Source organism: Mustela nigripes, chromosome 2 (assembly GCF_022355385.1).
Source record: "Mustela nigripes isolate SB6536 chromosome 2, MUSNIG.SB6536, whole genome shotgun sequence".
In the NCBI taxonomy this organism is placed as follows: Eukaryota; Metazoa; Chordata; class Mammalia; order Carnivora; family Mustelidae; genus Mustela; species Mustela nigripes.
In genome coordinates, this window is record NC_081558.1 from 87,778,425 (window position 1) to 87,793,599 (window position 15,175).

Genomic DNA, 15,175 nt, shown 5'->3' on the forward strand with positions numbered 1-15,175 from the left:
TGCTTTTGGTTTTTTACCACTGAGTATGATGTTAACTGTGAATTTGTTTGTATATGGCTTTTATTAGGTTGAGGTGTATTTCCTCTAAACTCATTTTGTTGAGAGTTTTTATCATGAATAGATGCTGAATTTTGTCACAAGATTTTATTCATTTGTTAATATGTTGATATCATGTTGTTTTATTTGTATGAGTTAGTCTTGTTCCCTGGAATAAATTACACTTGGTTGTGGTGGATGAGTATTGTTGAATTAGGTTTGCTAATATTTTGTTGAAAATTTTTGCATCTATATTCCTCAGGGATATTGACCTGTAATTTTCTTTGCTTGCAGCGGGCTTTTTCTCCCCAGTTTTTTTAACTAAGGTAATGCTGCCTTCATAGAATGAATTTGGAAGTTTTCCTTCCTCTTCTTTTTTTTGTAATAGTTTGAGAAGAATAAATATTAACTTTTATTTAAACATTTAGTAGAATTCACCTGTGAAGCCATCTGGTCCTGGATATTTGTTTTAGAAGTTTTTCAATTTCGTTACTGGTCATTGGTCTGTTCAGATTTTCTTTTTTATTCAGCCTTGGAAACAGTGTTTCTGGGAATTTATCCATTTCTTCTATTTTGTCCAATTTGTTGGTATATAGTTTTTCAGAGTAGTTTCTTCTGATCCTTTGTACCCTGTAGTGTCAATTGTACCTTCTCTCATATTTCTAATTTGAATCTTTTTTTTCTTGATGAGTCTGGTTAATGTTTATCATTTAGCTTTTCAAAGAACCAGCTCCTAGTTTCATTAGTGTTTCCTATAGTTTTTTAGCCTCTATTTCGTTTATTTCTGCTCTGCTCTTTATGATTTCCTTCCTTCTAACTTTGGACTTGCTTTGTTCTCCTTTTTTTTCTTATTCCTTTAGGTATAAGTTAGATTATTTGAGGTTTTTTTAATTGAGGTAGGCCTGTATTGGTATAAACTTTACCTTAGAAGGGCTTTTACTGCATTCCCCAAGATTTTGAACCATTATGTTTCCATTTTCATTTATCTCCAGATATTTTTTTATTTCCTCTTTGATTTCTTTATTGACCCATTAGTTGTTTAATAGCATATTGTTTAGTTCCATGTATTTGTGGTTTTTTTCCAGTTTTCTTGTGATTGATTTCTAGTTTCATCCCATTGTGGTTAGGAAAGATGCTTGCTATAATTTTAGTCTTCTTAAATTTATTGATACTTATTTTGTAGCCTAATGAGATCTATCCTGGAGAATTTCATAGTACTGGAGTTCATAGCATCAAGGGTAGGGTTTCCATGGTTACTGTGTCTCCATCCCTCCTGCCATTCTCTTTGTGGTCCCTTTACTCTTTGTTGTGTGGAAGCTGTTCAGTTAGCCCTCAGTTCTTTTTCAGGAGGAATTTCTCTCTAGGTAGATAGAGATTCGGTATGTCCTTGGCAAGAGGTGAGTTCAGGGTCTATGACACCATCTTGGACACCTCTTGCCTGTGTAGTCATTATTTATTGGGTTTTAGGGATACAAAATAAAGAATCTGCTCTTTGCTTCCATCCTGCTTCTCCTAAGAGGACTGCATCTCAGCTATAATTCTTTTCTTCATGCATATTTTTGGATGATTGTCCTTTAACACTATGTTGTGTTTTGTTTTTTTAATGACTGAAATAATTAGAAAGATAATTGGAAAACACTTTGAAATTAATCCACTTGTCATCTGCATTGAAATACCTCTGGATCCTTTCCCTTGACTTGTTAATGAAGTACTTTACTCTCGAACATTGGAAGCATGCTAACACGTTCAGCTGTTTTTGGGTTCTTGTCCCCCAGTGCTAGATTAATCATTTTTATAAAACAATGAACCAATGGGAAGCATGTGAACTTTTACTTTTGGCCTTTGATTACTTGAATTTCTTTTTTCCCACAATTTATCACTGTTTGTAACTTATTATTTCACCTGCCAAGCTGCTTTTCCCCTATCTTTGTAAATATTTCCGAATTTGAAGTTTAGACACTGAAAACTTCCAGGTTTTCCTTCTGAAAAAGTTGAAGTTTCCATTGGTAGAAGTTTCTGTTGATAAAGTTTTGCTTTCAATTTTGAGCGCCTCTTCAGTTTTCTTGGAATGATTGTGTTTTTAGTTTTTCTAAATTTTCACATTGTTTTTTTCCTCCCAACCGAAGGATTTTTTTTGTCATGGTTTTTAACCTTATATATGTGTGTGTGTGGTGTATGTGTGTATATACATATATATTTTTTTTACACATGCACATACTTTAAGGCAGGATGTGTTCATCTCTGCACTATGAACATTTGGGACTAGATAAATTTATTTTTAGATTTTATGTTTATCCGACAGAGAGAGGGAGTAGAAGTAAGCAGAGCAGCAGGCATACAGGGAGAAGCAGAATCCCCGCTGAGCAGGGAACTTGATGCAGGGCTCAATCCCAGGACGCTGGAATCATGACCTGAGCAAAAGGTGGCCGCTTAACCGACTGAGCCACCCAGGTGCCCCAGGGCTGCATAATTCTTAGTTGCGGGGGCTCTCCTGTGCGTTGTAGGATGTTTAGTAGCTTCCTTGGCCTCTACCCACTAGATGTCAGTGGCACTGCCCTTCTCCACCCTTCCCCATTATAAGACACAAAAATGTCTCCAGACATTGTCAAATTTCCCTTTGGAGGTGGGGGGAGAGGCACAAAGTTCTCCCTAGTTGAGAACTACTAATTTAGAGTCAAATAATTTCACTAAGTTTCATATGAGAGGGGGAAAAAAGGCAATCCATTTGCTCCTTATCTCTTTCTTCTCTCCTATTTCTCAGGTTGTCTTTTTTGCTCTACTTTTCTGGGAGATTTCTTTGACTATTTCACAATGCTCCTCTCGTGATTTAATTTTAAAGAGCTTGTTTTGTTCTCCAAATATTTTTTACACTATCTTGTCTCGTTTCATGGTTGAAGCATCTTCTCTTAGTTTTCTGAGGATATAAATTAGTATTTTTATGGCTTCTTTGTCCAACACAATCTTTTTCCTATAGTTTTGTTTTTTCTGTATTGATCTCTATACCCAGCGTGTCTGGAGAATGGGCTATCTCTTCCTATTTAAGAAGTAAAAACAAAAAGGCTAATTGGAAGCCCCAGAGACATTGATAGAGCTGATCAGCTACAGGTTTTACTGAAGAGTGGTCTGGCTGAGTTCTTTACTTAGCAGACATCTGATATCTGTATCTTTAGGTCTTCTTTCTTTGGTCAGATTTCCCTGAGAAGACTGTTTCAGTTTCCTGACTGAGGATGAAGGTCTGGCTGTAGTTTTCATGAAACCACATGGAAAAGGAAACCTGAGAGGTCTCGTGTCTATTTCACATATCTTCATCGGATCACCCTGTTCTCAGGAGGGTACCATGGGCACTCAACTCTGCCTGGAGTTCCCTGGTGCAGATCCCTCAGCTTTACCTCTGTTGTTGGAATGGAAAAAGGGACATTCACCCAATTGCAGAGAATGGAGAGGAGATCAGAGGATTCCTAATGATTTAGCCCCTCCCCTTCACCTCCACTTTTGGAGGTACGTGCTGCCAATTCTTGAGCCTGCTGGAATGGATTCTTGGCTTTCCCTGCTACTGGCTTAGGATCCAGCTTTTTCATATCTGCTAAGTCATTTAACACCTGTACATCTGCTTTCTAGCCTCTGGAAGTTTGTGGCTATTGTCTTCTTCCTCAGTCTTCCCCTGCCCCACTTTTTTTTTTTTTTTCCTTTTAAAAAAATCTACTTAGGGATGCCTGGATGAATCAGATGGCTAAGGGTCTGTCTTTGGCTCAGCTGAGGATCCTGGGGTCCTGGATCAGACCCGCATCAGGCTCTCTGCTCAGTGGGAAGCCTGCTTCTCCCCCTGCCTGCTCCCCCTATTCGTACTCTCTCTACCAAATAAATAAAACCCTTCAAATTTTTTTTTTTTACAATAGAAATATCTACTTACATCATTTTGATGAAACATTGAGAGGGAGCAGAAGTCAGTGTATATGTTCAGTGTATATGTTCATTCCCTCCCCTCCCCCAGGAGGTTAATCTGTATCTCCTATATAATCAGTGTGGTTTTTTTTCACTCAGCCTAGCACACTGTAGAATACTCAAAGAGCATCAACAGTTATTCCCTGTCTCATTTGTAATGCTTGTACAAAGTAAGCTGATTTCAGACGACTTCATTTTTTCATTCTGTAAATGTTTTAAGTCGTATGGCATTTTGAATGAACTTAGGAATACTGCCCTGTTTTTTTTAATTCTAGCCTTCTTTATAATAAATCATACTGCTAAATGCACATGGAAGAATTCTTGTCATATAGCAAGTAGTCAGCAATTGTTTTTATTACTGCTGTTATTCATTTCACTACAGATTATCTCCAGCCAACTTCTAGGTATATTCTTCTTGTTGTTTCAGGGGTCTTATATTTAAATTTTTGTTCTTCTGGGGTTTTTGTTCACTTATTTGTTGTCATCTATTGTCTCATTCAGATAAAATTTCTCCTTTGATCCAGCAATTCCATTTCCAGCAATCTTCCCTAAGGAAATAATAAGAATCACAACATACCATTTTTCTTGGCGTTGCTTTTCTTGGTGTTAGCAGCAAACGTAAATGCCAACAATAAGGAACTGATGAAAGAAATTATGGTACATCTGTGCAATGGAATATTATACAGCCATTAAAAATGATTCCTACCCCCCAAATTTAATAACATGAAAACTTCAAGAGATATATTTAGTTCAAAAAATAACAGGAAAAGTATAAAATTATATTTTAAAAGAATATATATACATACATAAACATATAAAACTACCAAAAGACACCAAATGTTAACAAGGATTATTTGGAAGTGAAAGAATTGCTGAAGATTTTTTTCCTTTTGTGTGCTTTTTGGAAATCTCTCAATGTTCTAAAAGTATATTCCCTTTGACATTTAAAACACATCCACCCAGGGATGCCTGGGTGGTTCGGTTGATTAAATGTCTGCCTTCAGCTCAGATCATAATCCCAGGGTCCTGGGATCAAATCCACATCAAGCTCAGCACAAGTCAGCTTCTCCCTCTTCTGCTCTCCCTGCTTGTGTGCACACTCATGTGCTTTCTCTATCAAACAAATTAACAAATATTTCTTTTAAAAAGTAAAATAAAACACAAACACCATATGTATATGTATAAATATAATTTTAAAATAAATAAATTCTGCTTTGAGATGTCCGCTGGGCCTCCAGGAAAGATGGGATCCCCTGGGGAGCCAGGACCTCCTGGACGCAAGGTAAGTTGAAAAGTCATAAATCACACCAGATCCTCTTCTCAATAAAATGCATGGAGACTTCATTGCCCAAATGTGCATGCTTTCTATCTTTGCACCTGGTTGCTGATTAAATATTAGTCACCATTTCTCATGAGGTAAGGAGAATTTGAGGAAGGAAATGAAAAGTATTGGACTAAAATGTGAGCTCTCAATTATGGGTGAATTTTATTTGCCCGGTCCTTGTCCTCCTCCTGTATTCAGTAAGTGGTTAGTGAATGAAGGGAAGGGAGAGGAAATTAATAAACAGGGAACAAATGATCCAAGTTGTATTCACATGGAACTTTTCTCCAGGAGTCTGGGTGGGGCTTTATGGCATTTTTCCTCGGGTGTCTTTCTTTGAGAATAGCCAGACTCTTCCCATTCCAAAGATGGACTTGAAAATGTGAAATTAAAACCAATTCCACTTTGTGCTTTCTATTCCCAATCCAGACAGATCTCTATATATGTATAGTCATTTATTTTTGGAAGGCTGTTGGGATTACCTTTCCAGATGTGCAGTTTGAGTCTGGTCCCTTTATCATCCAACCAATGATGGAAACAAGAAGGTTCAGTTCAGCTGTTGTTCAGTGGCCAAGGCAAAGTATGGGGCTGAGGAACTCTGAATGTCCCCTAAGGTTGGGCAATTATTAGAGATGGATCAGCCTCATCTGTATATAAGCCATAAGCCTGCTCCAAAGCTCTTCATGCCAGTGTTAAGTATTCAGCTCCATCCTTAGATTCTGACAACCCTTGTTGCCCACAGATGGGGCTGGAGGAAGGTGGACTTTGGAGGTTTGTGTTCCTCAAGCTTGCTGCTTGCACTTGATTTCCCCTGGAGTGTTAGTTTTAACTCAGTGATGAGGATCCTCCTACATGTATTCTTTTCTTCCTCTAACTTAATTAGAATAAAAACTTTAGAAATCTTCACTTTCTGAGGTTAGTGCACATTCTTCCTACTGATGAGTGGACAGAGCAATGAGACCACATTTCTTTTTTTCTCCTAGGGTGTGAAAGGGGCCAGAGGACTGGCTTCGTTTTCTGTATGTATCTCCTGATTCCAACAGAATGCTCTGTACTCCATTAAATTTATTTATTTTTAGACTTGAAGACCTGGCAGTCGGTCGGTTAATTCTTTGTTTTATTTTTGAACTACAGATGTGTGAGCTCATTCAGTATGTTCGGGACCACAGCCGTAAGTATCCTGCTTAAATTGATCACCCAAGTTGTTAAAGCATTCATAGAAGAAGAGCAGTGAATTCTGCCCTCAGAATTGAGACTATTTACCAACCAATCTCTTAATATTAGAAATGCCACTGCATATATTTTGAGTCAACATAGATCGGTGACTAGTAATGCCTTCTCTGACTGCCCTCCTCATGTCTATTGGAACCTGTTCCAAACACTAATTAATAATATGTCTAGGGCTTTCAACCTAGGGGAAATTGAGGTATGAGGTCAGAACTCTTCTGATGGTGAAATCAATCAATGGAGAGTCACCCTGAACTTCTAAAAATGATTAACACCAGACAATAACACAGGATTGAATTCACCTGGTGTGAAAGCTAGCTGTGATAACAAGGTGTCACTTACTTCGGTTTATTGTTTATTACTTCTTTTCTACAAAGGTATGCCTGATTACTTTTCATTGAATGATTGATTTGCTGGTAATATTATTGATTTTTGCCTGCATATTTTTTCTCTCTCCCAATTCTAAAAGTAAAAAGGCATTTATTTTGGCAAATGCTCTTTTGAATTTGCTTTAAGACTCCTATAGCAGCATCTTCTATCAAAATATGTTAGCACCATTAAAGGAATTCCACATACAAGATGAGCAAAGAATTGACTATTTAGTGTTTATTTGCAAATGTATAATGTCTTCCCAAATAAACACCATGAATGATTTTGGAGCCCTTTTCTGTAGAGAGCTTTGGTCTCAAAGCCACAGACTTTTTAAAGCTTTGGATGCAGTGTTGATCTCAGCTCTATTTGTACCATAATGGAACTATCCATGATGAAAATCAAAATATATGTGTTAAGTCATGAAGATCTGTTGCTTTGGGCTGACTTAACACAGTTTACTTTTTGATATTAGAGCCATGGGAACTATAATGAGTCAAAGGTAGACCAAGTGTGATGAGACCCAGTCTTTTATAATTTGAGAGGCTCAGTACAAAATCACAAATCCAAAAAATAGGTACAAAATTATTTCAAAAGAAAAGGTTGTTTAGAACAAGAAAGGAAATCACAGCCAACAACTTTTGCTTATTGTAAAAGCACATAATCTTATGATCACACAACTAGGTCCCTTCTCAGGGTCTTGCACAGGGCAAGTGAGAAGTCAAAAGCAGAACTTTCTGTGGTGATGGAGGTGTTCTACCACACTGTTCAGTATAGTAGCCACTAGCCACCTGTGACTCTGAGTACCTGAAAGGTGATCAGTGCTACTGAGTAACTGAAGTTAATACATTTAATTTTAATTAAAATTTAAATAGTCACACGTGGCTAGTGACTTCCATATTGGACAATGCAGGCCTAAGGCTTATTGATGCTTTATCTGCTTCAGAGTAAATCCACCTATCATGTTTACACACACACAAATACCTATCAGACTATATACGTGCATGTATATAAAATCAATATCTACAGATCTCTACATGGGGAAAAATGAGAATAAAGAGACGTTAGGTCCTTTTAACCTTTCCAAATTCAGTGCACCTCTCTGCAGTGTAACATTCTTTCCCAGGCAAAGGTTCTTTCCCTCTGACAGTTGGTGGCAGGCTACTGATTTATGGCTATATATTGTCCCATTTCTCCCACCCTGTCTTGTTTTTGCCAAGATGCTGGGATCCACCTGCATTTTCTTCAGACCCTTCCTGTTGCCTCGGTGTTTGAGTCAATTACAAAAAGCACACAGGGCAGAGCTTCTACTGCCATGATTTCCCTACACAGTACTAAACTCTCTTCTACCAAATAATAACCCAATCTCCTTTGTTCTTCTCCCCCAGCTGGCGGACATGGTGAGTAATCTTTATTTACATCAAGTCATAATCAACCTCCAAAATGTCATACATCTGGAAAGACAAGTTAAAACAATGTGTTGCCTGCCAAAAGATATAAATTTCATCTGAGATGTTTTTGCTGCCTCATTCTGGTAGCACAGACCTGCCTCCAGTCAATTACACAGCTTTAGCTGAGTCTCACAGCTGTTTCTCAACCAAGTAGTTTGATTTTTTTATTAATATTCTAATGACTAACATTACTATTAATTTTACTGTTGGTTTTTTTGTAATAATTGTCTCCTTCCCTTCATTTTCTCTATTGTATTTGTAGCCTAATGGTTATGAATTTAGATGTGACAAAGCTACCCTCTTAAACCTTTACACCCTATCCCTTCTGTCTAAACCCATCAATCCACACCCTCTGGTTGCATCCTCACTCACTCAACAAATATTTATTGAAAGCGTATTATGGTTGGAGCCTGGTTGGCTCAGTAGGTTAAGCCTCTGCCTTATGCTCAGCTCAGGCCCTGATCTCAGGGTCCTGGGATCAAGCCCCGCATCAGGCTCTCTGGTCAGCGGGGAGCCTTCTTCCCCCTCTCTCTGCCTACCTCTCTGCCTACTTGTGATCTCTCTCTCCCTCTGTCAAATAAATAAATAAAATCTTTAGGGCACCTGGGTGGTTCAGTTGGTTAAGTGACTGCCTTCAGCTCAGGTCATGATCCTGGAGTCCTGGGATGGAGTCCTGCATCGGGCTCCCAGCTCCACGGGGAGTCTGCTTCTCTCTCTGACTTTGTCCCCACTCATATTCTCTCTCACCATCTCTCTCTCAAAGAAATAAATAAAATATTTTTTTTAAATCTTTACCAAAAAAAGCATATTATATGCTAGGAACTGTGAACACAGGGCTGAATAAGATGGACACAATTCTTGTCCTCAGAAGCTCCCATTCTAGCAGAGGATCCAGATGATAAACACGTCAAAGAAATATGGAATCCTATCCTTGCTGTGAAGGAGATAAAGAAACAGGAGGCTTTGTCACAGAATAATGTTAGGGGAGGAAAGAGCTGCTTTAGGATGGAGGGCTCCTCTTTGAGACAGTGACATTGGCATTTGGACTGAAGAATAAAAAGAAGCCAGCTTTACATGAGCCAGGAGAAAGAACAGCAAGTGCAAGGCCATGCTGCAGGACAGATCTAGGCATAGGAACTGATGGAAGTCCAGTGGGGGAGGGGGAGATTGGGGGGTGAAAAAACGAAGCAAGCCAAAGTCAGGTCAAGTTGAACTTGATTCAAAATAGGTTCAAATAGGGAGGGTGGATTGTATTCAAGCTGGAAGGAGAGGGTATTAAAGTGTATTCAAAGTATGGAAGGAAGAACATGAGCTGATGAACAATTTTTGAGCACTTACTTGGGCCATTGTGGAAAAGTAGATTGTAGGGGAGCATAAGTTTAAAGGCCAGAGAAGTAGTCAGGAGGGAGTGGTGTTTCAGACAAATGTGGTGGTGTCAGGAAAGGGCTGCCAGTGCTGTGCTTTAAGTACATGTCGGCGGTTTCTCTTTCTCTATCCTGTTGTTACCTGCTCTGTGCCAAGCAGCAGCCATCAGTGTACAGTGTATGGCCACAGAGCCAGACCAGGCCTCTGTGTGGTCATCTGTGCCTTGAGGAAGAACTGCTAGGTACCACCACAAGCCAGCCCAGCGTTCTTCAGAATCTTCTTGTTCCTGGCAGGTTGCTAGATTTCAGAACATGTGTTTTCCACGTAATTCCAAGTTGAATTACTCTTTAGGTACTTTCTCCTGAAAACTTGTGTTTTTTCATATTTCAGCCAGTGCTGTGAATCTTTTTCTTCCCTTTATCTCCAAATTGCACCTGAAGCTGCCTTATTGTGGTGGTGTTCCCATATGCAAATCACAGCCCAAACAAAAAGCTGGCAGAAACACTTTCATGTTTAGTCATACTTCCATTTTATTGTAAAGTTGACATGACCTCAATTTTTTTTAACATCTGCTGAGCCTTCTGAGTGAGACTCAGAGGCTAATAAAATATGTCCTGTCTCCACTGAGATGCACAGTTTGGTTTAGGGTTAAATATTTATCCTTACTGGTCCTTTAGCCTGTTAGGTCACAGAGTCCAGGACCAGAAGGAGATAATCATCTAGCATCTAGCATCAAAACGGGGGCAAAGCTCAGCTGGTCACAGCAGAGGACTCGCTCCTTGACCAGCCCAGGCCAGCCTCAAAAAACCTGAGTTTCTGAGTTCTCATCAAGAGCTGGTAGGCCTCATTTTGCTTTTATTATCTCTGAATCTGATTTGCTGGCATCTGAATGAGAGGAGGCACCCCTCCAAGAGAAGTTCATCGTTGAGATTTATTTCCTTTTACCAACCTATATCTCCTACCAGGCCTCTCCCCCATTAATAAAAGTTTTATTCTCCCTGTACCTGCTGCAAAAGAACTGTCCTTTGTTTGCTGCCGCTTCATTCAGTCAGCATTTATTAGAACCCTGATAAATGACAGGAACTAATCATCTGGCAGATCCAGAGAGACACAGTCCCCGTCTTCACACTTCCTGGAGAGGAAAACATTAATCAGATAATCAGACAAATATGAAGTGTCAACTGTGATAAATGCAGGGTACCGGGATTAGAATGAATGAATTGGAATCAATAAATACGTCTGAAATTTACATTTAACACTCCAGTTTACCAATTCAGTTTCTCTATGTAATAGGTATATTTATTGATTAAACTTGCCTTTTCAACTACTAAATAAAAATATATCCCTGAAAGCTTTCCTCATTCTTTTAAGTGGCATAGTCATCACAATGAAAAAGTCTGTAATAATAATGGCTAACGTTAACCGAGGACCTGTTGTGTGCCAGGCACTGTTGTCCTAAGTGCTTTACCTGTGTTAGTTCACTGAATCCTCAATACAGGGCTTAGCAGTGGCTAATCTTAGGACCGGCATTTTACAAATGAGCAAAGTGAGGCCCAGAGAAGATAAGTCGCTGGGACAATGTAACAGGGCTAGTGCATAGTCAGGTCAGGTCTCTAACACATCTCTGTAGCACCTACTTTCTACATCTGATGGGCTGTTCTTTTTTTAAGATTTCATTTATTTGTTATGCTCCACAAATAAGTGAAACCATATGATAATTGACTCTCTCTGCTTGACTTATTTCACTCAGCATAATCTCTTCCAGTCCCGTTCATGTTGCTACAAAAGTTGGGTATTCATCCTTTCTGAGGGAGGCATAATACTCCATAGTGTATATGCAACTCTTTTTTTAAAAAAATAATTTATTTATTTGACAGACAGAGATCACAAGTAGCCAGAGAGGCAGGCAGAGAGAGAGGAGGAAGCAGGCTCCCTGCTGAGCAGAGAGCCTGATGCGGGGCTCGTTCCCAGGACCCTGGGATCATGACCTGAGCCGAAGGCAGAGGCTTTAACCCACTGAGCCTCCCGGGCACCCCTCCATAGTGTCTATGGACCACATCTTCCTTATCCATTCATCCGTTGAAGGGCATCTTGGTTCTTTCCACAGCTTGGCGACCGTGGCCATTGCTGCTATAAACATTGGGGTACAGATGGCCCTTCTTTTCACTACATCTGTATCTTTGGGGTAAATATCCAGTAGTACAATTGCAGGGTCATAGGGAAGCTCTATTTTTAATTTCTTGAGGAATCACCACACTGTTCTCCAAAGTGGCTGCACCAATTTATATTCCCACCAACAGTGAAAGAAGGTTCCCCTTTCTCCACATCTTCTCCAACACACATTGTTTCCTGTCTTGCTAATAGGGAGATGGACAGGAGAAGGGAATTGAGGGAAAACGGAAGGGGAGGTGAACCATGAGAGACTATGGACTCTGAAAAACAATCTGAGGGTTTTGAAGGGGCGGGGGGGGGGGGGGGGTTGGGGGAGCCAGGTGGTGGGTATTAAGGATGGCACATATTGCATGGAGCACTGGGTGTGGTGCAAAAATAATGAATACTGTTACACTGTAAAGAAATTTTTATTTATTTCTTTATTTATTTTATTTGACAAGTAGGCAGAAAGGCAGGCAGAAAGAGAGAGGGGGAAGCAGGCTCCCTGCTGAGTGGAGAGCCCAATGCAGGGTTCAATCCCAGGACTCTGAGAATATGACCTGAGTCGAAGGCAGAGGCTTAACCCACTGAGTCAACCAGGTGCCCCCTGATGGGTTCTTCTATGTTTGGAACATCCATTCTCTTCTAATCTCTATGAAATCATTAACAGAACTTTTGGACCCATTCCTTTCTCAACTCCTGTTACATTTCCTTGTTAAGTAAAAACATGTATGTTTTAGTTTAGCTCACTGTATAAAGTTCCAGCAATGAACATAATACCAGTGATCCAATTTCTGTAAGTAAAAGGGCATATTCATTTGATTATTTCAAATGATTATTTCAAAGGAATTTGGCCATTAACTTCCAAATTACATAAAAACTCAAGTTGAATGATACTTTCTCTTGGGCTTTATTTAAAAGAGCAAATTCAATCTTTAAAATAGCATTTTCCTTCAAGTTTTAAACATTGACTACTTCAACTGCTCATTTTAGTATTTAATGCTTATTTAAGGTTTAAATATTTGCATATTTAACATTAAAAATTACCTTGCCCTCCATGTATCTTTATTTTATTTTTTTTTTAAATAAGCATGCAACATAAGGAACATGTTCTTGCCTTTAAGGAAAACCAGAATGCCCCGTGCATCCCACCGAACTGGTGTTTGCCTTGGACCAGTCTCGAGATGTCACCAAGCAGGAATTTGAGCGCATGAAGGAGCTGATGTCTTCCCTGGTGAGGGGCGTCAGGATCCGGGAGAGCAGCTGCCCGGTGGGCGCACGCATCGCCGTCCTCACCTACACCTCTCACGCCCGACACCTCATCCGCTTCTCAGACGCCTACAAGAAGAACAAGCTCCTCAGGGAGATTGAAGCTATTCCTTACGAGAGGTCCTCAGACAGCAGGGAGATCGGCAAAGTGATGAGGTTTATCTCCAGGAATGTCTTCAAGCGAACACTTCCGGGGGCTCACACAAGAAGAATCGCCACCTTCTTCAGCAGCGGCCAGTCTGCCGATGCCCAGACCATTGCCGCAGCAGCTATGGAATTCAGTGCCCTTGACATCATTCCGGTCGTGATCGCGTTCAGCAACGTGCCCTCCATCAAGCGTGCGTTTGCGGTAAGATGGTTAAGCTTTCCACGTAACTTTGGGGGGGGGGGGGCTATACTCAGAAGCCTTTTTAAGAAAGGATTGAACTAGGCTATTTAATATCTGTGTACCAGGAAGATGCTAAGCCCTTTGTATGCATTATCCTGTTTAATTCTCACAAGTGGTATGTAAGGGACGGGTATTAATTACTATTCCCATTTTATCAGTGAGAAAATAGCCTGGAGTGGTTAAACCTGTATGCTCGGGTTCACATGGCTAAGAAGTGGCAATGTCAGGACTTAAACACAGATTTACTATTCCAGTCCTTCTCCAGGGAACTCCTGAGTTGCCTCTGGGTATAGAGCTACTAAATCAGGAAGGCCAGTAAACATTCATTGATGTCACTTATGTGGCCAGTAGCAATAGTTGCTGTGCAATGAAAGCCAACTGACTTGATTTTATAATTTCAACAATCATATAATCCAAATTTTAAAAAGGAAAGCCATCTTAGTTATTATAGCTTCTTTGGTTGGGGGGCTTTATAAATAGACCACTTGGGATCAAGGGGACCTTTTATGAAGTAAACAGACATATAACATTGTATTAGCTTCAGGTGTGCAACGTGATTCAGTATTTGTAAATATTGTGAAAAGATCACCACTGTAATCCTAGTTAACATTATCAGCACAAATAGTTATAAAAAAATTTTATCATAATGGGAACTTCCTTTTTGACTAAGATTTTTATTTTAATTCTGATAGAGTTAATATACAGTTATAGTAGTTTCAGATGTACACAACAGTGATTCAACAATTCCATACATTACTCAGTGCTCATCATGATAGGTTTATTCTTTTAAAAAAAAATTATTTATTTTGAGAGAGAGCTTGAGTGAAGGGAGGGACGGAGAGAGAGAGAAAGAGTCTGGATCAGACTCCATGCTGAGCATGGAGCCTGAAGTGGAGCTTGATCTCCCAACTCTGAGATCATGACCTGATCTTATTTGGTGGAATTCACCTGTGAAGCTGTCTGTCCTGGAGTGTTGTTTGTTGAGAGGTTTTTTTGTTTTTTGTTTTTTTTTTTTAAATGGATTCAATTTCATTGAATTGAATCAATTCAATGAAATCATAATGGGTCTGTTTAAATTTTCTATTTCTTCCTGCTTCGGTTTTGGCAAATTATATGTTCCTATGAATTTATCCATTTCTTCTAGGCTGTCCAATTTGTTGGCATATAGTTTTTCATAATAGTCTTCTATAGTCCTTTGTATTTCTGTGGTATCAGTTGTTATTTCTCCTTTCTCATTTCTGATTTTGTTTATTTGAGTCTTCTGTTTTGATGAATCTAGCTTATCAATTTTTTTTTGTCTTTTCAAAGAACCAGTTCTTGTTGTTATTGATCTGTTCTGTTGTGTTTTTTTAGTTTCTATTTCATCTATTTCTGCTCTAATCTTTATTTCCTTCCCACTACTGGTTGTTTTTTTTTTTTTTTTCATTCTCCCTTTTCTAGCTCTTTTCAGTGTAATGTTAGGTTATTTGAAAAATTTCTTGCTTCTTGAGGTAGGCCTGCATTGCTATAAACTTCCTTCTTACAACTGCCTTTGCTGCATCCCAACGATTTGGATTATGTGTTTTCATTTTCATTTATCTCCATGTATTTTTCCATTTCCTTTTTGATTTCTTGGTTGACCCATTCGTTGTTTAGTAGCTTATTGTTTAACCTCTA

At 39.2% G+C, this 15,175-nt stretch overlaps 1 protein-coding gene across 1 annotated transcript in view; it reads left to right on the plus strand.

The window, feature by feature from the left end:
- The window catches only part of COL6A6 (collagen type VI alpha 6 chain), a 138,892-nt gene that overhangs the window by 101,186 nt on the left and 22,531 nt on the right, over positions 1 to 15,175 (plus strand). The window contains exons 29-33 of the mRNA XM_059390909.1: positions 5,198 to 5,260; positions 6,283 to 6,318; positions 6,434 to 6,470; positions 8,284 to 8,295; positions 12,987 to 13,480. Of these exons, the coding sequence (XP_059246892.1) occupies positions 5,198 to 5,260; positions 6,283 to 6,318; positions 6,434 to 6,470; positions 8,284 to 8,295; positions 12,987 to 13,480 (642 nt within the window). The remainder of the gene's footprint in view (positions 1 to 5,197; positions 5,261 to 6,282; positions 6,319 to 6,433; positions 6,471 to 8,283; positions 8,296 to 12,986; positions 13,481 to 15,175) is intronic.